This window comes from Dermacentor silvarum, chromosome 9, assembly GCF_013339745.2.
Source record: "Dermacentor silvarum isolate Dsil-2018 chromosome 9, BIME_Dsil_1.4, whole genome shotgun sequence".
Classification (NCBI taxonomy): domain Eukaryota; kingdom Metazoa; phylum Arthropoda; class Arachnida; order Ixodida; family Ixodidae; genus Dermacentor; species Dermacentor silvarum.
In genome coordinates, this window is record NC_051162.1 from 62298428 (window position 1) to 62320628 (window position 22201).

General features: G+C 46.8%; 1 protein-coding gene across 1 annotated transcript in view; it reads right to left on the minus strand.

Moving 5' to 3' along the window:
• LOC119465276 (uncharacterized) overlaps positions 1–20792 on the minus strand; it is a 52823-nt gene extending 32031 nt beyond the window's left edge. The window contains exons 1-2 of the mRNA XM_037726073.1: positions 20712–20792; positions 6255–6434 (exon numbers count right to left, since the gene is read on the minus strand). Coding sequence (XP_037582001.1) covers positions 6255–6434; positions 20712–20775 — 244 coding nt within the window. The 5' untranslated portion in view covers positions 20776–20792. The remainder of the gene's footprint in view (positions 1–6254; positions 6435–20711) is intronic.
• Between the last annotated feature and the right edge of the window lie 1409 nt (positions 20793–22201).

Below are 22201 nucleotides of genomic sequence, written 5' to 3' on the forward strand. Positions count from 1 at the left end.
CTTGCTGCGCAGCTTGACCAGCCAGATGTGTCTTGTACTTAATAGCGCATAAAAAGGGGACGAGGCACAGATGGACGACGCGGACACAGCGCTAACTTCCAACAATCGTTTATTCTACGAAGCACTTCACATATATATAGTTAACAGATAGCAGCGCACGCAAGCGCATAAGTACTGGTTTTTTAACACATGATGGTAACGTGGCATGTGTAATGGAAAAGATGAGATCGAAGATGAAAAAGGTGAAAAAACGATTAAAAAAGATTTTAACCAATTTTTCTTGTAGCGACAGATTAGGATGCTATCTTCATCACGCCACCCTCTGTACCTTGTTTAAAAAATCTAATTCTTTTTTCGAAAGATCAATTGAAGGCGCGCTAACACAAGCTTCCCCCAAACTAGCGATTTTCGCCGCTTCAATGATCTCACGTGTTGTTTGCATTGGGCTTCTTCCTATCGCTGTGCACTGCTTATAAATGGGACTGCACCCATGCTTTCTACAGTGGAAAGCCAGATGGCCCACTCCTCCAGTTCGCACGTTGTTTGCGTGTTCACGCAGCCTATCATTTATACACCTTCCTGTTTGGCCGATGTTTTTTTGCCACACGACAAGGGTAGTTCATACACGATATTGTTCTCACAATGAACATGGCTTTCCTTGTGCTTTGTCTGGCAACGGGGTTTTCCAGAGCCACAATAGCTGGCCTTGCACAAGTTGGACAGCTTGTTTGGCGCTGAAAAGATGACGCTTACATTTGCGTTGTTGCCAATCTTTTTCAGCCTGTGTGAGATATCGTGGATGTACGGTATTATTGAGCGTTTCTGCTTCCTTTGAACGATGTCCGGAGAAGCGAACTGCTCATTTTGCCCGCGCTTCACGGTCTTAAGGAGGCCTTCGGCCACCGCTGTGATAATATACTGCGGAAAACCAGCCTGTTTGAGGCGTTCCTCTTGCGCAAGGAAACTGGAAAAACACTTATGAGGGCATGAGCGGCGAAGCGCATTCATTAGGGTAGACTTTGCGATGCCTCTTTTAACCAACTTAGAGTGGCCTGACGAAAATGGCAGTAGTGGCTTGTTCGCCCTTGGTTCATATGCCCAGCACACTTGGTCTCCCTCAAAAAACATTCTTATGTCGAGGAATCGTAAAGTACCGTTTTGAGGCATTTCATGCGTGATAGTGAGCGGGTGCAAACACTTATTAAAAAGGTCTAGCACTTGCGTAACATCAGGAAAAACCCTCCCGCTTGAACTTGAATCGAGAAGTACAAGGTAGTCGTCAACATACCTATATACCTTCTTTACATTTGGGTTATCTAATCTGGCATCCAGTGTCCTGTTTACACGAGCAAGATAAAGGTCACTTAAAATTGGCGCAATACAGGAACCAATGCAAATTCCTTGTTTTTGGAGATAAACATTTCCATCCCACTTGGAGAACGTCGAGCGCAGATACATAGACAGTAGTTCAAGAAAACCCTGTGTAGATATGCAGATGGTGTTAACAAACTTGAGTTCATCGTAAGCATCAATAGCCTCTTGAACACATATTAACAACTCATCATGTGGCAGTGAATAATATAGGCAGTGAATCATGGCATATAGGCAGTGAATCATCAGGCATCATGTGGCAGTGAATAATATATAATAATACCAACTCGCCCAATCTTACGCTCTTTCAAGCCAGATGTGGTTCATCTGGAAGGCTCCTAAACTGGTGATGTTCTTGATGAAGCCCGCTTCTTCCAATGGCCCTAGAAAATCTTCCAGCCGATATGGTCTTTTTGCCAGATCACCGTGCAAAAACACACACTGCTGCATGCTCTCTCCCGAAGGCAATATCGGGAGCAGAATCCTGTAATCCGAGGGTGCCGTAGAAAAAAAAATGTTGCAGTGGCTTAGCTCGGCTATGCCCGGATATACGTAGCGTTAGCGAAGGTTCAGCTGATTATTCTTAGCTTTCCTGGTTGTCTAGATTGTCAAGGATTAGCTCGATTGTCATGCTTACTGCTGCTCCAATGACACACACAAACGCCAGTCAGAAGCGCAGCGGCTCCAGCGCAGTGTCAGACGGCGACTGCACAGCGAGCGCGCGCCGGCGCCAGTGCGTCTACCACGGCTACGACGTCACTCCTCTGGAATGCGCAGACCGGCGGCGGTGAGTCGCGCGCGGCGGCGGCGGAGTGCGCGAGAGGTGCCGGCTCCGGTGGCTCCGGTGCGCAAGCCGTGTGACATCACTGATCCTTGCGCATGCGCAGCACGGCTCTTAATGTGCCGCGCGAAACGGGCTTGGCTAGGCCAGTGTAGCTAACGCTACAAATCTGTCACCGCTGCCAGCAGCGGCCGCCGAAGCACCTCGCACGGAGCGAGCCATCACACGTCCGTCCTCCTCGAAAGCCGAACGCAGAGTCCACTACGCCACGAAGCGCACACGGACACACGCACCACGATGACAATAAATACCCAACATTAACGAAAGACTGCGCGTTTCTAACGCGTTTGTGCTAGCGCGTTACGGCCCGTGTAAGAAGCTGGTGTAAGACGCTGTGGCCTCTCCACCTTACCCCGTATTCATAAACGCAACTCGACTTGAACTTGACTTGCCACCGCCTTGGGCAGCGCGTTCGAAACGCGTTGAAGGCGGTGGCAAGTCAAGTTCAAGTCTAGGAGTGTTTATGAATACGGGGGTTATACTCTCTCAGCAGTCATGTGATGGCGTCGGCAAACGCGGTGCACGTTTCAGCATGTGTAAACGGCTGCGTAAGACGCTGTGGCCTCTCCCCCTTACTAGAGAGTACTGCACGTTTCTAACGCGCTTGTGCTAGGGTCCCCTTAGGTGGGAGATGGTGCAATTATAATGAAGGGCGCTGTTATAAAATAGGAATGACGTCACATATGGCGCGTGTCATTGGTGGAAGTCAATCGTTCGATTTAGTGCGGCGAGACTGGGCGAATTACACGGAAGATTCACGGCTTACCGATGATTCCCTCCGGAGCTTCACCCACTCATCATCATTCACCCCGTGGATATGCGGTATTTTTTTTTTTCCAGCTGCCGTTCGTTGGATGAGCACGTCACCCAAAGGTGAACAGCGGGTGAACAGCTTTGATTTAATATTTTGCACCGAGTAACAGGCATTGCGAACTAGAAATTACAACTTGCTCTCGATAATACTCGTTGTCATGCGCACAAAGTTCGGGCAGGAGGCGACTTGCGTATCCGGTCACTTCACGCGAGCGGAGGCACGGGCGCACCCACGAGCGTCGCGTTTTCTTCGGAGGCTTCCGCGCTGCCACAGCTGACACCCCGGCAGAGCACATCAGCACAGGGACGACGTCTTCCTGTTCGCTCGAATCAAAATCCAGCCATCGCTCGAATCAAAATCTATGGCTGTTTCCGGAACGCGAAACCAATTTACACAGTGCCAGCGAAGTGCGCGCTAACTGCGTAGATCCGTAGAATTCTCGCTGATGAACGAGAATGTCCGAGATTGCGACTTGCAGGTCGCGCTCAGCCGGGCTTGCCGGTGTGAATATCAGTCACCTTCGGTCGCTTTTTGTTCGCGAGTCGCAAATGGTCGCCGGTGTGAATAAGCCTTAAGTCGTTGCGCTGCTGAGCAATAGGTCGCGGGATTGAATCCCAGCCGCGGCGGCCGTATTTCGTTGGAGGCGAAATGCAGAAACGCCCGTGTGCTTGCGTTGTAGTGCACGTTAAGGAACTCCAGGTGGTCAAACTTAATCCGGAGCCCTCCACTACGTAGTGTCTCATAGTCAAGAACTGGTTTTGGCATGTAAAACCCCAGAAAGAAGACGAACACCTTTACCCACGCATTTTCTTAAAGTTTGTAATAAGCCCGTTAACACTGGGGCTATCGACAATATGTATCGGCAATTTGTTCCAAACGCTTATGGTTCTCCGAAAATATGAATATTTCAAAATATCGTTTTGAGCATGGTATTCCTTGATTATTGTCGCGTCATCAAAACGCGAGCCTGTGGGCAGTGTGGAGGGTAATTAAATTGTGATTGTTAATTTGTATTAAGTTGTTATGTAATAAATACAAATATTTTATTCTGCTTTCGGCACGGCTTGCTTTCATTTTATCAAGACCAAGGTAATCAATCATTTCTGTCACACAACCTGTGCTTTCATATTTGTGGCAAATGAATCTAGGCGCGGCTCTTTGAACTTTCTCTAACTTGACAACGTTTTTCTGTCTATAAGGGTCCGATAGGCACAAAGCATACTCTATACATGGCCCTACCAATGCTTTATATGCTGCTAGTTTCACTTGCATATGCGTTTTTGAAAGCTTGCGTCGAATGGACCACAGAGATTTAAAAGCTTTGGCGCAGACTGTATTATTATGAAGATCCCTGCTCAGATTCTGTGTAATAGTAACTGCGAGATAGTTATCAGCCTGTCATTCCTTAATACAGAATAAAAATGTTGCAAAACGGTTTTCTTCCTGCATATACGGAAGACTAAGCACTTTTGAGCGTTTAAGAACATGTTGCATTTCTTGCACCAACCTGAAACTTCAGCGAGGGCTTTCTGAAGTGTAATTTGATCAGCTAAAGATTTAAGTGAGGTGTAAAGAACGGGTTCATCTGCGAAAAGCTTTATCTTAACATCTCTGTTTATCACATTCACAATATTATTAACATAAACGACGAATAAAATACCATCCAAAACTGACCCTTGTGGCACCCCTGATGTTACATGTAGTAGCTCTGAGCAGTACTTGTCAACTTGGACATACTGATTCCTGTTTTGTAGATAATCCCTAAAGAATTCGCTCGGTCTGCTATTTATTTCAATGGCATAGAGTTTCTGTAGTAATTTATGATGTGGCACTTTATCAAAAGCTTTTGCATAGTCCGAAAATAAAGCATTGACCTCTACATTGTTAATAATTAAGAGTGAAAGATCATACATTAATCAGCTGCGTGACAGTTGACAAATCACGCTGAAACCATTGCTCGGCATCTGATCATAGTCTGTTTCCTTCGAGAAATGTGGTCAAGTGTCGGCAGATTATATATTCTAATATTTTACAGCTTGCTGAGATCAAAGAGATTGGGCGGCAATGGTGACGATATCATCCAGCGTTGTGGTCTACATCGTACGCCGCGCCACTGCACTCTGCTGGTGCGCTTTCTGGCGTCATCGCAGCTTTTCGTTGCTACCTCTGATTCCAGTGCACACCTTTAACCACTATGCTGTACGTCTATACAAAGTTCGCCAAAGCACAGTTGCACGACTGGTGCCAACAAATGTCTGATATGCGGCCAACCCATCCAGGCCTGCCTGGCTTCCTACAGACCACGGCAACACTGACATCTGGTGGGGTCTAGCTCGCTATTTCAAGAAGTGGTAGCAAGGACTGGGGGAGCATCTGAGGAGAACAGGTATCAAGCCCCCGAGCATCAAGCGCTACGTGAGCGCCCCCCTCTCCCCCCCCCGCCTTCTCTCCTACCAAAGGTGTTACTGCACATGTGTGCATGAAGATCACTTTGGTGGGACACATCAGCGAACCACCTTCGGCCTTTCCTTCCCGTGATCTACCGGCGTGCTCTGTTTCAGTCTGCATGACATCTACCACCATGGTATCTGACCTACGCCGTGCCTCGTCACGGATTGCAACGCTGGCCTCACATGAAAACTGAAATACGTTACTGGCCCTTCACTTCTATGATCTGCCAATTAGCCAGAACGACGTGTCACACCATGACCCCACTCACCCATTCATACCATCCGGCCGCCCCCCAATGTACTGTCATCTCGGCATCGCCTCGCCACCGTGTCCATTTCTACGTCCCGTCTGGGCGGGATACCCTGTATCGCCCTCTTCTAGTAAGTAGGGGAGGCTTGCAGAATAATAAATCGGAAGAGGACGAATAAAGTAAACATGTGCAGTTCATTGCATGTGCATGAGCACGGGATGGCTGGCGGGTATGGTTCGGATATCAAACGCGTCAGACGCATTGTCGTCATGCGCCCTTCCTGAAATCTTATTATAGTAGCTCCGCCGGATGCGGTACGCTGTTAACACATTTGGGTTCTTCTCTCTAAGGTAAATGCTTGCAATCCTGATTCGCGTACATATTGGGTATCACGGTATACCGTAACATAATTTTCTGCTTATATTTATGGCTGCAATAACATGCTTTTGTGGAACAGACATACATGAAAAACGATGTATGTATATATATATAGATAGATAGATAGATAGATATATCAAGAGACTTACCGCAATCTCTCCATCTAACGCATGGGAAGTAGAAGGCCCGCCGAAAGTATCCTTCTTTACATAGGCAAATAAGCTCTGCTTTGTCGGTACATTTTTTACGTGGTGCTTGTGGGCATAGCTGTGTATAATTTTCGCCTTTCCATCTGCAGTAATATTTCCGGTCTTGCTCTTGCGAGCAGACTGTGAAGACAAAGAATTGGGAACAGTTTTATTGCTTCAGTCTTACTGCGACCTCTCAAGCTAGGGCACAAGAAAAGCGAATATCCACGCCCATTCCCCTACCATATTAGCAGATATTTCACTATCACCACGATTGTTTTAGGTAAGCGTAACTCTCAAAGCACTATCAAACTCAAAGCGAACACAGCCAACTGTAGTTGCTAGATATACGTAGAAAACACTAACTTAGGTCTATCCATTTGGCGATGAAATGGCAACCTTTGCCGCTACCGCTTGCACACTCGGTAACTCACTTTATCGCCCAAGAGCAGACCCTGCAGAACGCTTCCTGCCGTATCTGCTACAGCGGAGCCATGGCTTGTTGGGGTAGGAAGAAGAAAAAGTGCGCATACGCCTTATGCGAGCCCAAATGATCTTTGCTTCAGGTACTGTCACCCTTTTGCTTAGTTCTTTCCTGCTTCAAGTCAAGTTTGTTTCACATCTGTAGTTGCCAATCTGATATTTTTGTCGCTTTGGTTATAAGTGGCATAATTTTGTATCCTCCTATGTTGCTATGGTACTTGCTTACCATAGTAACGCTTGAGCATGGCAAAATGACAATGACTATGTAAACCCGAGCCCCTAAGGGCTCTGGAATGACAAAAAAATAACCTACCCTTCCCCTGTCGAGAAAATGGGGGTAAGCGAAGCTTCTTTTGTATCTGACCTTTGTGGTTATTTTCTTTCTTTCTCTCTCTTTCTTTCTTTCTATTTCTCTCTCTATCGTTTGCATCTCTCCCTCTCTCTGTCACTCTCTATCTTTCTCTCTCTATCTATCTTTGCCTCTCTTCATATTTCTTTCTTTCTCTTTCTGACTCTTTCTTTCTATTTCTCGCTTCCTTTCTTCCCTTCTCTCTTTCTTCCTCATTCTCCCTCTCTTTCTTTCTCTCTCTTTCTCTCTTTTTTGGCCCTTTTATGTGCAATTGAGCTTGGACCTTTTCTGCACAATCGCCAGGATCGGCCCACTTTTCAGCATGAGATCGCCGCCGCCACCACCACCACCACAGCCGACACTTGTGAGCCTATAAAGCTTCGCTTAATAAGAATAGACCTCGATAGAATGACCACGGCATCATGGCGATGAGATGACTTTGGCAGAACGACAACAGCGAGGCGACGCCGACATGAAGACAATTGGTTGACGAAGAGTGCACGACGACAACGGTATGACGACCGGCTGATGACGAAGCTAGAATGACTACGATTCCACAATAAGGACGTCATGGTGACGACGGCATCAAAACGAAAGCATGAAAGCGACTGTCTGAAAACGATTCCATGACAACGGCGGTACAATCACGATTGAATGATGAGAGCATTCGTACGACAGAATGATGAAGAAAGAGTGCCGTCGATTGAACGACAAAGGCAGTATGACGGCAATTGAATGACGTCACTGAAGTGATGACAATTGTCGAATGGAAATGACCATAACGGTATCACGACCACGAGCACATACCTAGTGGCCCAAGCCTGTCGAAAACTTGGGCCACTGCGTCGACGCAAGAGGCTATACAGGGTGTTCCCGCTATCACGCAGCACGATTTAAAAAAAGAGGAACCGCGTTACGCGAAGCAAACCTAGTGCGTATTGTTTCCACTGCCGTGGAGTAGCCGCCAGTAATTTTTTCGTTGCTGAGATTTATATAGCTAATTGTAAATAATTATCTAACTCGAGAAGTACTGCCCTAATATGAAAGTGTCAATGAGAAAGTTGTAGAGCAACATGAAAAACTCCCGATACAGCTTTCTGTTTCTCAATACGTGCCCCATAAATGCGTTTTTCCGAGCGTGAAAGGAGTCCGCGAATACACGCAGAATTGCCCGCGCGACTGGCCGCTCGAGACACTTTCCGTGTATTCGCGGGCTTCTTTCAGGCTCGGAAGAACACTTTTATATAGCACGTACGGAGCAACAGAAAGCTGTATCGGTAGTTTTTCATGTCGCTCTACAATTTTCTCATTGACACTTTAATAATTAGGGCAGTACCTATCGAGTTAGATAATTATTTACAATTAGCTAACTAAATCTCAGCAACGAAAAAGTTACTGGCGGCTACTCCACTGCACTGGAAACAATAAGCACTATGTTTGCTTCGCGCAACGCCGTTCCTCGTTTTATAAATCGTGCTGCGTGATAGCTGGAACACCCTGTATAGATAGATAGGATAGATAGGCTCAAAACGTCTGAAGTAGGCAAATATTGCAAATAACATTTAAAGTTCGCGTATATCATTCAGTGGCATTCGACCGGTTCAGTCGAAGTACACGAAGAAGCGAACGTTTCTTGTGCCACACACCGCAATGTCGAGGTTACTTTTAAAATATTTACATGTATAATTTTTCATGACTTGTTAGGGGACATGTTTTAGTTGCATAATTGTAGCCGAGCAGCACTGACGTCTTGTGTTCTAAGGAGAAATCCTAAGGCCAGTACCAGTTTCAAGATCTCCGTCCAAAGATTATCCAAGGGAAGCCTTAGCTAGAACACCAATGAATTGGGCAGCACAATTTAAAGCCCGTCATCCGCTCAACTAAGGTAACGCAAAATTTAGAATGCCTTTAGTGGGACCCTAACGGACACGCGTGCGACCGGATAAGCCATGTAGTGGATAACCTCTCGTAATACAGAGCCAATCCTACAGACACGTCCCGCCGTTACAGGCGAACGTTCCTTTGAACTGGCGTTCACACTGGTCATGACAAGGTGGTGTGTCGGGCACTATCGTGGGGCGCCTCCTGAAGGCTCATATTCTACGACGCCACCTGCCTCGAAAGCGAGATGTTTTTTTTTTGCGAGATAACGGCGCACTGTGCCCATGTATTAAGGAACGACACCTGTGTCGGGATCACGCAACAAAACTTCAGAGAAGTGCCTCACTATGGGAGCCCACACCGTAGAAACTACGGAAGGCCAGTGAGTGCAGGCTACGATGACACCCGAACTTGCTGTAGATAGAATCCCCCTTCAAGGATTTGACGCAACTAAGTATTTCCAGAAGTACCATAAACACTAATAGGAGAAATCCTAAGGCCAGTACCAGTTTCAAGATCTCCGTCCAAAGATTATCCAAGGGAAGCCTTAGCTAGAACACCAATGAATTTACGCTAAACAACGGACAGACTCAGAAAAAATTGACTCGCCATCCCGACCTTGCGAAGCTGTTGAAAACCGCCACTAGAACTCCTGAAGGGGGTATGCAATGCTTTATGGCTTTTGAGATGATTGTAATGCTATTTTAGAGTAATGGTAGTAATGAGAGTAGTGGTATTTTTGATAGCCCACCGTCGCCCATTGCGGCGCTGCAACAACATTGAAATCAGTTGATAGGCAGCTTATTTTATTGCGATGACAATTATATGGACATTCAAGGCGCATTTATGCCGTCGACGTAAGGTTCTGTATAAAGCTCAACGGCGAAAAAATCGTCCCCGGCGCGTATGTTGTATGTCCAAGTAAAAGCGTGCGAGGGTGCGCCGGCGCTCGTGGTTCAATCTGGCGCACGTTAGGAGTGAAGCGGGAAGGAAGCCCGTCTTCGATAGCGACGCTCCCGGAGGAGGGTACGGAGGGGGGGGGGGGGGGGAGTTCTGCTCGTGGCGGCCGCGAGAACACAGCGCGCGGTGGACTGTGTCCCCTGACGCAGATAGCTTTCATGATACAGCTGCTCGTGCGGGGGCGCGTGAGAACGCCCCTGCGAACGGATAGTTGTCTTGAGCTCATTCTTTATTGAAACATATGCTGTTCTGTATGTTTTATGCGTGATTCCAAAGAATGTATGCACTGTTCGCATCACTTTGCTGAATGCTTGCAGCCTCTGCCTTACGGGGGTATGGGCCATTGAATTTGTCGGTATGAGCCATTGATTATGATAATGTTCTGTCAACATACGCCACGATGAAATTCCGGGATTCTAGCCATAGATAGTATCGTAATCAGAACGACTAATATAACTATGTGGAGCCCACGAGCCCATCACAATACTTTGATAACCTAGCAGCAGCATCCCGCTGTGACGACAAAGAATGACATCAAATCCAACGACAAATTTGACTAAGAAAACTTGCTCTGCATCCAGTCAACAAACTTCCATGGTGACAGCGCTCCGAGTTGTGGTACCTCAAAGTCGACACCAGTTGTTTATCAAATTTCGTAACATAGGCTTTTTCGGAAACTACGACAAACTGCCTTTTTACGTTAAGATGTTATTGTTCTTCATCGCTACGGAAGATGCTTGATACGGAATTTTGGTAGGGCCATGGTGCACCGGAAGCTTAGTCTCGTTAATATAAAATGTTGACATTCTTTGTAGTCAGACGGCCAGGGCAGACATTCACAACCTACTCAAAGCAGCTCAATTAGGTCTTGTGGCAACTGCCTAGGCTGTCCATCTCAAGGAGGTGAAGCGCAATGGGGTTCAAGAATACGGGGATGTCGTATCTGGGACAGGGTGCATTTATCTATTTGAGGACATGGCTCTAAAAGATGACTCCCAAACTGATGTGCAACCTTCTGGGAACTAAGGCTGCCTCTTTTAGCCGAGCTCCATCCCAGGGTCATCTCCGGAATGACCAAGTAATTTAGTGGCACCGACTTCCCGCCTGCTGATTTAGGAGAAGGTCACAGACGTTTTGACCACGGCATAACATAGCATCTTAGAGTGCGTGTCATGATCATCACCATCATCATCAGTCTAACTTTATGTGCACGTCAGGATAAATACACATCCCTGCAACTCCAAATACCCCCACCCTGCGTTATCGAACTCCAAATCCAACGTAGCCTGCCAAATGCCTAATTTCATCACCCCACCCAATTTTCTGCCGTTATCGACCGCTCTACCATTCCCTTGGCACTCATTCTGTAACTCTAATGGTCCACCGGTTATGTGCCCTGCGCATTACATGGCCTGCCCAGCTCCATCTTTTTTCTCCTACTATCAACTACAATATCGGCTATATCCGTTTGATCTTTGAGGCACACCGTTTCGTTCCTTTCTCTAAACGGTAAGCCATTTTCATTCCATCGCTCTTTGCGCGATCCTTACCTTTTTCTCGAGCTGCTTTGCTCACCTCCAAGCTTCCGACCCATATATGCCCCGTATGCGCAGTGAGGGCAAAATGCAATGATTGTACACTTATTTCCGACGACAGTGGTAAGATCCTAGTTACGATTTCCTTCTCATGATAACGACTCCTTATCGTATCCTGTCATATTAGTCAGGATAGAACACGTTTTTTTGCGTTTATCCGCAGACAATACCAAGTTAAATGGCTTAACGCTTCCAGACGTTTCTACATTGCCATGACTCGACGGTGCACTCAACTGCGAAACAGGAGCACACTACTTCCTATTTAATGAGCATCCGCGTAGTTCCCACTCATTAAGTAGGTCTTACGCGTCTCAAGTGCAACTGTGGTACATGTCTTTCTTATTGACCTAATATTGTTTGAGGCAACATGAAGGAAGATCATAATTTAGAGTTAGTGCTGGAACAAGCAATATTTTACTGCTTTGCTTTTGATGTCAAAACATTTGTGACATTTCCGCGAGATTTCATAGCCTAAAAACATTAGCAACAAGGATGGCATATAGCCGGACGTGTTCTGCATGGCATGGCAGCATGCTCTAGACGGGTCATACCAGCATACAGTGGGCATAAGCCAAAAAGCATACGACGCTCGCCATGAGGTCTCGAGATACGGAGAGCTGATACTGCTCTGACTTGCGGAGAAAGTCCGCAGAGAAGTGCAATACTGCTGGCTGCGTAACAGTGATGCTGTCATACTGTTGAAGGTGAAGAGGACAAGCGTTCTTATGTTGTAGCCTTCCAGTTCAAGCTTGGCGTCCCCTAGGCTAAAGCTATTGGGCAGCGCGCCGCTGTTGGGTTTATTTTCGTCGCAGCACAAGCTGTCCTGGAGTTCATACAGCAGCAGTCCCATCGTAAAACGTAAGGACCCGTGCAAGATGAGGCACTGAAACCGCTACGTGAATTATGCACGTAGAGGTAATGGGTCCTACACACAAGCCTCACACGCCAAGGAGGCTTGCGATGAAAGTAAGACATGCTAGTGCCTCAATGACCGGCTTTGATAACATGTCAGTAAAACGCACAAGAGCAAAAAAATTGTTTTTAAAATGTGCTGCCATACTTCTCGTTTCACATTGTTCTAACACAAAATTCCAATTGATAGTCAGAAGGACAACCGCGCTCGCAACGTTATAGAGACACCACAAACGAGAGAGGAAGTGTGGTAGCGTTATTTAGACCATCCAGGTCATGACCAAAAAAAAAAAGCCTGTTTCTTCGAAGATGCTAGTATGCGTGCTTGGCAGTCGCGATATTTTTTTATATTTTCTTGCGCCATTTGTTTGTTTTATCGTACAAGCATTAATACGATGCGCATCATTTGCCTGCTTAAGCTGTTTCGTGTCTATCTGTTTGTCTATCCTCTTACGCCAATCCAGGGGTTCAAGTAGTCTACCACTGTGAAATACCAGACATGCGCTCGTAGTGGTGCCGCCACCGTGGTCATTATATCGTCACACTTGCAGCTTCCTTATTCGACGATCGTCATTCGGTGGTCGTTACGCCTTGTTACGCCGACCCAGTGGCCCAATTTGTTTTTTAGCTTGGGAAACTCGGTATGTGGTACTGATCTGTATGCCATCGTAGTCGTTATGCCATCATCGTCATGTATTCGTCATGCATTTGCTGTCATAGAGTAGTCGCGATCCTACCGCAGTTGTTGCACCGTCGTTCTCCGAGCTTCGTCCTCCAAGTATCGTCTGACGTCGGGCCGTCACGCATTTTACCCTGTCTAAGTGACCCAAGTTCTCTATATTAGTTTGTGCCACAAAGTATGCGTTTGTAGTTGTGATGCCGCAATGGTCGTTGCATTTTTGTTCTTGCAGCATCGTAATACGGCTCTCGTCATGCCATTGTCACCACGCCGATGTCGTTATACAGCCTTCGTTATACAGTCATCGTCGCTCTATCGTCGTAAAAAACTCGCCGCCATCCAGTTATCCTCTACCCTGGTCATGCCATCGTTGCCGTTGCGTCGTGGTGATGCCATTGTGGTCCTTCCATCGACGTCATTATAACTAGTCATCCCACTCTTGTCATGATAAACTCGTCATGCCATCATCGTTTGATTGATTATGGGGTTTTACGTGCCAAAACCAGTTCGCATTATGAGGCACGCCGTAGTGGAGGGCTCCGGAATAATTTTGACCACCTGGGGTTCTTTAATGTGCACTAAAACGCAAGCACACGGGCGTTTTTGCATTTCGCCTCCATCGAAATGCGGCACCCCCGGCCGGGATTCGATCCCGCGATCTCGTGCTCAGCAGCGCAACGCCTAACTGACTGGGCCACCGCGGCGGGTCATGCCATCATCGTTAGACAGTCGTCGTCATACCATCGTCGTGATGTCATCATTGTCATGCTGTCGTTTTACCAGCATCACCATCTCTCCGAAAACCTCATTCTATTACCTACGTGCCGTCGTCATTATAACCCTTTCCTCATTCTATGCCAATCAGGTTTTCTCAGTCACTTTACCGTAATTGTGCTGTCAACATTTAATCGTGATTATGTAAAACCCCATAATTTAATTTTTTATGCCGCCCTTGTCTTGCCATCGTCTTCATTTCGTCGCTGTCAGACAGTCGCTTTCATGCGTCTGTTGTCACACCGTCGGCGCGGTCATGCCCTCGTCGTGATTCCAGCTTCACCATCCGGTAGACGTCATACCGCCCTCGTCACGTTGCCGTTGCTATAGTATTGTCACCATTTGAGAATTGTCATTTTATTCTCGCCATAACATTGTCGTCAAGCCGCTTTTGCCATTCCCTCAACGTGGTTCCTGCTTTGTCATGTCATCACAGTCAGAGCGGCGTCGTGATGCAATCATGCTCGCGGGTGATCTTGGCAAGCGCTTGAAATAGCAAAGTGGATTGCCGACACAACGGAAATCTCAGAAGTGCAGCATCACATTTATATTAGATGTGACTTCACGAAGGGCGGCGTGATTACACTGCTCGAATACTCAGCGCATTACCGTCGACAGTCATTGCGAAGATGGGTTCTGCTGCAATTTTTTATGTTTCGGAGCTTTGAGGGTGGGATGTTAATCTAAAATTCCTGTAGCACTTTCCGGAAAGCTGCATAAATCACGGCATTTTTTGCAATAAACATTAGTTACCTAAGGAGCAACATTTGTTTTTGAAACTCGTTCCTGTCTGCTCTCGCCGGTAATTACCACTTGGCGCTATACATCCTTGCACTATTCGAACACCCCTAGGCCGGGATAGCGTGAAGCTATCTTAACTACTCCTCCCCGTTGGGTGGGCCCTTGCCATTTTTATTTTTAACTGAACACCTAGTGGACAATTTGTAATTAAAACAGATTGGGATACGTCTATATTACCCTGGCCCGAGACGCAGCATACATCAATAAATCACCCATAGAGGATCCACGTGGTTTAACAAGTTGACCAAGCGCTATACATCTTGACATTTTTGTCTAACCTGCTCTTACGCAAACTGCTGAGAGTGATTAAATGCGGATACCTTGTTTGGCAAGCAACACGCTGAAGCAGAAAATCGCTCAAAATTCTCGAGAGCCTCCCATAAGCCGACCAGTGAGAATGTCACCAAGTGTTATCGGAACACTTTACAAACATAAACGTCTAGGTCCAGTGAACTTTACATTTCATGTTCGGGGATTTCTGGCTGCATGTACGCTCTTCTACGCAACCATATTGTTTCACGAAATTCCTCGCCCCCCCCCCCCCCGTTCAAAGCATGCAAGGGTGCAAATCAAAGACGAGGCAAACAAAGTGAAGCCGTATAAAGTCCGCTGTTTACGCTGAGCTTTATTCCGTAACGTGCGAACAGAATGTGTGGGCCGATCCTGGAGGTTGTGCAAAAAGGGAAGCTCAGCCTGCCTACGTTTAGCTAATCATGGTTGGAACTACTTAATCTTAGACATTCATCGATAGCCAATCGATAGCTAAATAATACCTAATTGATAATTGATGAATAATTAATAAATTATGTAAAATGCTGGGTATGACTTGGTAGTGCTTAGCCGAGCCCAAAATCCAGGATTAGCAATGTGCTCATCAGCTCCGCTGTCTCTTCAGCATTGCTCCTCCAGTGCAAGCTACGTTAATTTTGTTTAGTGGAGAGAAAGAAACGGCAGGGTGTGTCAGTGTTTAGATAACGGCACCCCGAAATAAACAATTGCATCGATCTCCCAGACGACGGCAACTCGGATCCCAAGGCCGGAGGTATATGTGCGCATTCGCGAGGCGATGGATCCCTGGATGCGAAATATCAATGAATATTGGTCGATATTCGTATGGTGAATATTGGTGTGGTGGCGTGGAGCAGAGGTAGAATACCCGGCTTCAAATCTGAAGGTCGTAAGTTCGAATCCTACTCCAGTCCACCACATTTTCAGGCATGGAGTGGTGCCTGACACCGGCAAGAAAAATATATTGCCGAGAGCTAGTGGGGCTATACTAGTTCAGGTGCAACCAAACTAGGAAGGCCCACTAAGCTTCATCAAAGTCACTCCCTCACCAGAACAGGAATTGGCCTCCCTGGTGCAGTATTCGGCCACTACCTCCCTCATGACTCCGAGAATTAACCCATGGTCCTCAGTTCCCAGTGGCTCAGGAGCACCTGACCAAGGCGGCGGTCAGACGTACTACGCGGCAGAGGGTGCTAAGAATCGCTGGGTCCGAACAGGCCTCCAATGAAAACTGAACCAGGCAAAGTTCAACACGCGCACCCTCTCGAGTGAGGCTAGCTTAGCAGGACTCTTTGAAGAATTATCAGGCATTGGTTTGGTTTGGTTGGTAAGAACTTCATTGATAGTCAGGCAGAGCTTTCGCCGATGGGGCCTTAAGTCACCCACGTGGGGACGTCGAGGTGTTGCCTCGCCGCCGCCTCGCGGGCCTGCTGGACGGCCCAGAGTTGATCGCCGAGGCTGGGGCTGCGCAAGGCAGCGGCCAACCGCGGCGGAAGGGTTCCGGACTTAGCACCATGCGGGTTTTTCGTTGCAGTCCCAGAGCATGTGACTTAAAGTGGCTATCTCAGTATCACAGACCTTACATATATTTGGCGGGTATGTACCAGGGTAGAGTATGTGGTATTGTGCCGTATTAGGGTACGTGAGTGTCTGCAGTTGTCTGAAGGCCACCGCCTGCTCCCTGCCCAGCTTGTCGCTGGGCGGAGGGAAGGCTCGGCGGGCCAAGCAGAGGGCCTTGGTAATTTCGTTGTAGCTCGCCAAGCGGTCTTTAGTGCTATCCCATGGACGACGGTCGCCGGCGCGGTTCGTGAGCTCGCGCGCCTTGGCGTGTGTCGTCTCGTTTCGGTTGCGATGCGTGTCCGATACTTCTCTCATGTGCGCTGGGAACCATTGGGTTCTGGTTCGAAATTCTACCTCCCGCTGGTCATGGCGATTGCTCAGGACTCAGGCCGCTGTCCGTGAAATCCATCCTTTGGCGAAGTTTCTGACCGCTTGTCGTGAGTCGCAGAGAACCGTCGTACACATCCGATCCGTGAGGGCGAGTGCCACCACCGCTTCCTCCACTTCTTCTGCGCGCGCGCACGCTACACTTGCCGATATGCGCATTGTGCCTATCGAATCAACGACCGCCGCCGCGAATCGCGAGCGTTCTGCGTATTCCGCGGCGTCAACGAATCGTGTCCCCGGTTCGTCTCCGTGGGTGTGGAGGAGAGCTCTGGCCCTGGCCACCCTTCTGCCCCGATTGTGTTCCGGGTGGACGTTCCGTGGAATCGGGTCGACTCTTAGCGTTTATCAGGCATTGCCTGGGATATTATTGGCCTTAGTGAGGCTTACACAGTGCTGACTAACGGCGACGTCCTCTGCTACAGAGGTCCTCCAGACAAGAGAGAATCCGGGGTAGGACCTCTAGTCCATAACAACATAGCGGGCAACATTGATGAATTCTACGGCATTAATGACAGGGTAGCAGTCATCGTAATAAAGCTGAGTAGGAGGTACAAAATGAAGGTAGTACAAACCTACGCCCCAACCTCTAGTCACGATGATGAAGAAATAGAACAGTTTAATGAAGATGTTGAATTAGCAATGCGAAATGTGCAAACTCAGTATACTGTAGTCATGGGCGATCTCAATGCAAAAGTGGGGAAAAAGCAGGTTGGTGAGCAAGCAATTGGCGACTACGGCATCGATTCTAGGAATGCAAGAGGAGAGATGTTAGTAGAATTCGCCGAAAGGAATAGGCTCTAAATAATGAGTACCTTCTTCAGGAAGCGCAGCAACAGGAAGTGGATCTGGAAAAGCCCTAATGAAAAAACAAGGAATGAAATAGATTTCGTACTCTCTGCCGATCCAAGCATAGTGCAGGATCGGTAAGTAAAGTGTTAGGTAAGGTAAAGTGCAGTGACCATAGGTTAGTGAGGTCCACGATTTCTTTCAATTTGAAGAGAGAAAGAGTGAAATTAGTCAAGAGGGAACAGGCCAACCTAGAGGCAGTAAGGGTAAAAGCAGTACAATTCAGGCTGGTGCTCGCAAAGAAATATGCAGCTTTAGAAAATGAAGATAAAGACAACATAGAGGTAATGAATGAAACCGCAACTAGGTTGATCTCAGAAGCAGCAATTGATGTGGGAGGTAAGGCACCAAGGCAACCAGTAGGTAAGCTCTCCCAAGAAACAAACGACCTAATTAAAGAAACGACAAAACATGAAAGTGTCCAGCTCAAGAGATCAGATAGAATTCTCTGAACTGTCAAAACTGATCAACAAGAAGAAAGTAAGGGATATTCGAAATTATAGCGTTGGAAAGATTGAGGAAGCCGTAAAATATGGACGCAGCATTAAATCAGTAAGAAGAAAATTGGCATAGGACAAGGCAAGATGTATGCACTGAACGATAAGCATGGTAATATCATCCGCTATTTCGATGACATAGTAAAAGCAGCGGAAGAATTCTATACTGACCTGTACAGTGCCCAAAACAGCCAAGCTACTTTCATTCGAAATAGTGATGAACCGGATACAAGGGCTCCTTCTATAGCTAGCGATGAAGTTAGAAGGGCCTTGAAAGACATGACCAGGGAAAAAGCTGCTGGAGAAGATGGAATAACAGTATATTTAATCTAAGATGAAGGAGATATCATACTTGAAAAGCTTGCGGCCCTTTACACGCAATGCCTCACAACTTCAAGTGTACCAGAGAGCTGGAAGAACACCAACATTATACCAATCCATAAAAAGGGAGACGTTCAAGAATTGAAGAATTATGGGCCCATTAGCTTGCTTTCAGTTCTGTATAAAATATTTACCAAGGTAATATCCAATATAATCAGGGCAACACTTGACTTCAGCCAACCAAGAGAACATGCTGTCTTCAGGAAGGGATATTTTACGTTGAATCATATCCATGTCATCAATCAGGTAATCGAGAAATCTGCGGAGTACAATCAACCTCTCTATATGGCTTTCATATATTATGAAAAGGCATTTCATTCAGTAGAGATATCAGCAGTCATAGAGGAATTGCATTATCAAGGAGTACAGGAGGCATATGTGAATATCTTAGCAAATATCTACAAGGATTCCACAGCTACCTTGGTTCTTCACACGAAAAGTAGAAAGTTACCTATCAAGAAAGAGGTCACGCAAGGAGACACAATCTCTCCAATGCTATTCACTGCATGCTTAGAAGTTGTATTCAAGCTCTTAGACTGGGAAGGCTTAGCAGCGAGGACCAACGGCGAATATCTCAGTAACCTACGGTTTGCAAATGACATTGTCCTATTCAGTAACAATATAGACCAATTACAGCAAATGATTTGGGACCTTAATCTAGAAAGTGTAAGAATTGGGTTGAAGATGAATATGCAGAACACAAAGATAATGTTCAATAGCCTGGCAAAGGAACAAGAATTCAAGATCAACAGGCAGCCTCTAGAGTCTGTAAAGGAGTATGTTTATCTAGGTCAATTACTCACAGGGGACCCTGATCATGAGAAAGAAAATCACAGAAGAATAAAATTGGGTTGGGGTGCATACGGCAGGCATTGCCAAATCCGGACTGGGAGAAAAGTGTACACTCATTGCATCCTACCGGTGCTAACATATGGGGCAGAAACTTGGAGGTTAACAAAGAAGCTCGAGAACAAGGTACGGACCGCACAAAGAGCAATGGCACGAAAAATCTTAAGACTAACGTTAAGAGACAGGAAGAGAGTGATGTGGATCAGAGAACAAAGGGGGATAGCCGATATTCTAGTTGACATTAAGCGGAAGAAATGGAGCTGGGCAAGCCGTGTAATGCGTAGGATGGATAACCGATGGACCATTAGGGTTACAGAATGGATACCAAGAAAAGGGAAGCGTAGTGGAGGTCGGCAGAAAACTAGATGGGGTGATGAAGTTAGGAAATTTGCAGGCGCATGTTGGAATACGCTAGCGCAAGACAGGGGTAATTGGAGATCGCAGGGAGAGACCTTCGTCCTGCACTGGACATAAATATAGGCTGATGATGATGATGACAATGATTGGTCGATCTCATTGGGTAACAAGACCGAAGTCTTTCACTTTGATTTCGACGGGTGGGCATGCACTGCACATTTAATCAGTTCAACTTTGAGATTCGCCGCAGATAGTGCTATACGTTACTGCCAGCATCAACTCCCAAAAGGTTAAATTATAGAGTTCAGGAGGAGTTCGGTAGTGCAATGAAACATATCCACTGCAATAAACGGTTGTTTGTTGGCTAACAGTAGAGTTCAATACCACAACATTACAATAACAATAGCTCTAAAAGTGCACATAATAAACACCACGTTATATTTCATCTTAGAGTTACACAGTAAAAGTTCGCATTCATGTACACACATATATTCCTCGTCAGTCGTTCTTGTTTCTGTTGCTGTGTACACACTAAATCACTGGGACTTCTTCCACATGAAACCATTATTAGTCGAAATAAGTACCGGTGAAATAAAGCGCCTACATTTCGGGGACTGGGAGGGAATACATTGCTAAGGCTACAATGGATGAGTGACTTTTGAATGAGTAGAACAAGATGAAAAAGAAATATTATTTTAGTGCATGACTGATAAAGTTTCTGTAAAAAATCCGCTTATGCCGAATGGGTTATACCCCAGAGGGAAAAAAAAACAGACAACGCGATGTCTGTGTAAAAAGGGGTTAAAAAATTGTACTCACAGTTCAGTGCTAGCGACCCACTGCTGAGTATTGCCATGATAAGCACAAAATTGTGTGTTGCCATTCTACGTGGTTCCTTTGTTTCACCTGCAGTGAGAAACAATTCAGGGTATATACTTTCTTTGCTTAAAATTGGTGTTGGCCACTTGTAATGAACGCACATGACAGAGATTTTTCTTTTAAAGACAGATCTTTAATAAACTTCTCTAGAAGCACGTTCTAAAAAAGAAATGATCAACCAAGTGTCGGCGCTTAAGAAGACCAGGTCCACGTGTCATCATCATCAGCCTATATTTATGCCCACTGCAGGATGAAGGCCGCTCCTTGTGATCTCCAATTACCCCTGTCTCGCGCTAGCTGATTCCAACTTGCACCTGCAAATTTCCTAATTTCATCACCCCACCTAGTTTTCTGCCGTCCGCGACAGCGCTTCCCTTCTCTTGGTATCCATTCTGTAACTCTAATGGCCCACCGGTTATCCATCCTACGCATTACATGGCCAGCCCAGCTTCATTTTTTCCTTTTAATGTCAACTATTATATCGGCTATCCCCGTTCGCTCTCTGATCCACATCGCTCTTTTCCTGTCTCTTAACATTACGCCTAACATTTTTTGTTCCATGGCCCATTGTGGACGCGGGGGTGGCGTTGAGGAGTGTGGACGCACTCGCATCACGCTCCGCAATTTATATGTTTTTCGCGTGGTCCAGTTCTTCTAACCTACGAAACGTGCAGCTCATCCGTTCCAGGAAGTCAAGCGGCACCCAGGGAGGCCAGTTTTTTGGCCCTTGGACCATTCTTCACGGAAATACGACCAAGGGATTGCTACCTCCACAAGTGAGCCTGTTTAAGCCTACCGACGAGTAGCGAGCGGCGGCAGCCGCGACGCCGGCTGCGACTCCGCCACCGCCGCGACGCCGACGCAGATGGCGTCTCAAACTCGTGCGCGTTGTGCGAAAAGCGGCTCAGTGGGGAGAGCCCCGACCAGCCATGATTCCAACACAGAAGAGCGCATGGATTTTGTGGACATCGGACCGCACCAGGCGATGACCACCAAAACAGGGATAAGCCCAGCACCGTCCACCATCAACAACGGTGAGAATACGACCGATAAACGCATTTAAGACGCCCAAGAGGGATGGACCACGGTTGTGTCCATCAGGGAAAGAAAAATGCAACGGAGAGAACGTGCGCAGGAGCACCAGAAGAACGACTCTCCGAAGAACGCAGACAAGCCAAAATTTCGCCCTAGACGCAACGGGAATAAACTACCACCCTTACCAAAGGACGATTTCAAGGTGACTGTGAGACCGCACCAAGGACTCCCGCTTCGAGCAATTACAACTCCCGTGATGGCCCGTGCGATTATAGAGGCTTGCGATGAAAAGATCCAAGGTGAGCAGTTTCTGCTACGTATTAAGCCTAGATCGAACATAGTAATTGTCTCAAACCCAGAAAAGGAAGTGGCTAACACATTGCGCCACATTACAT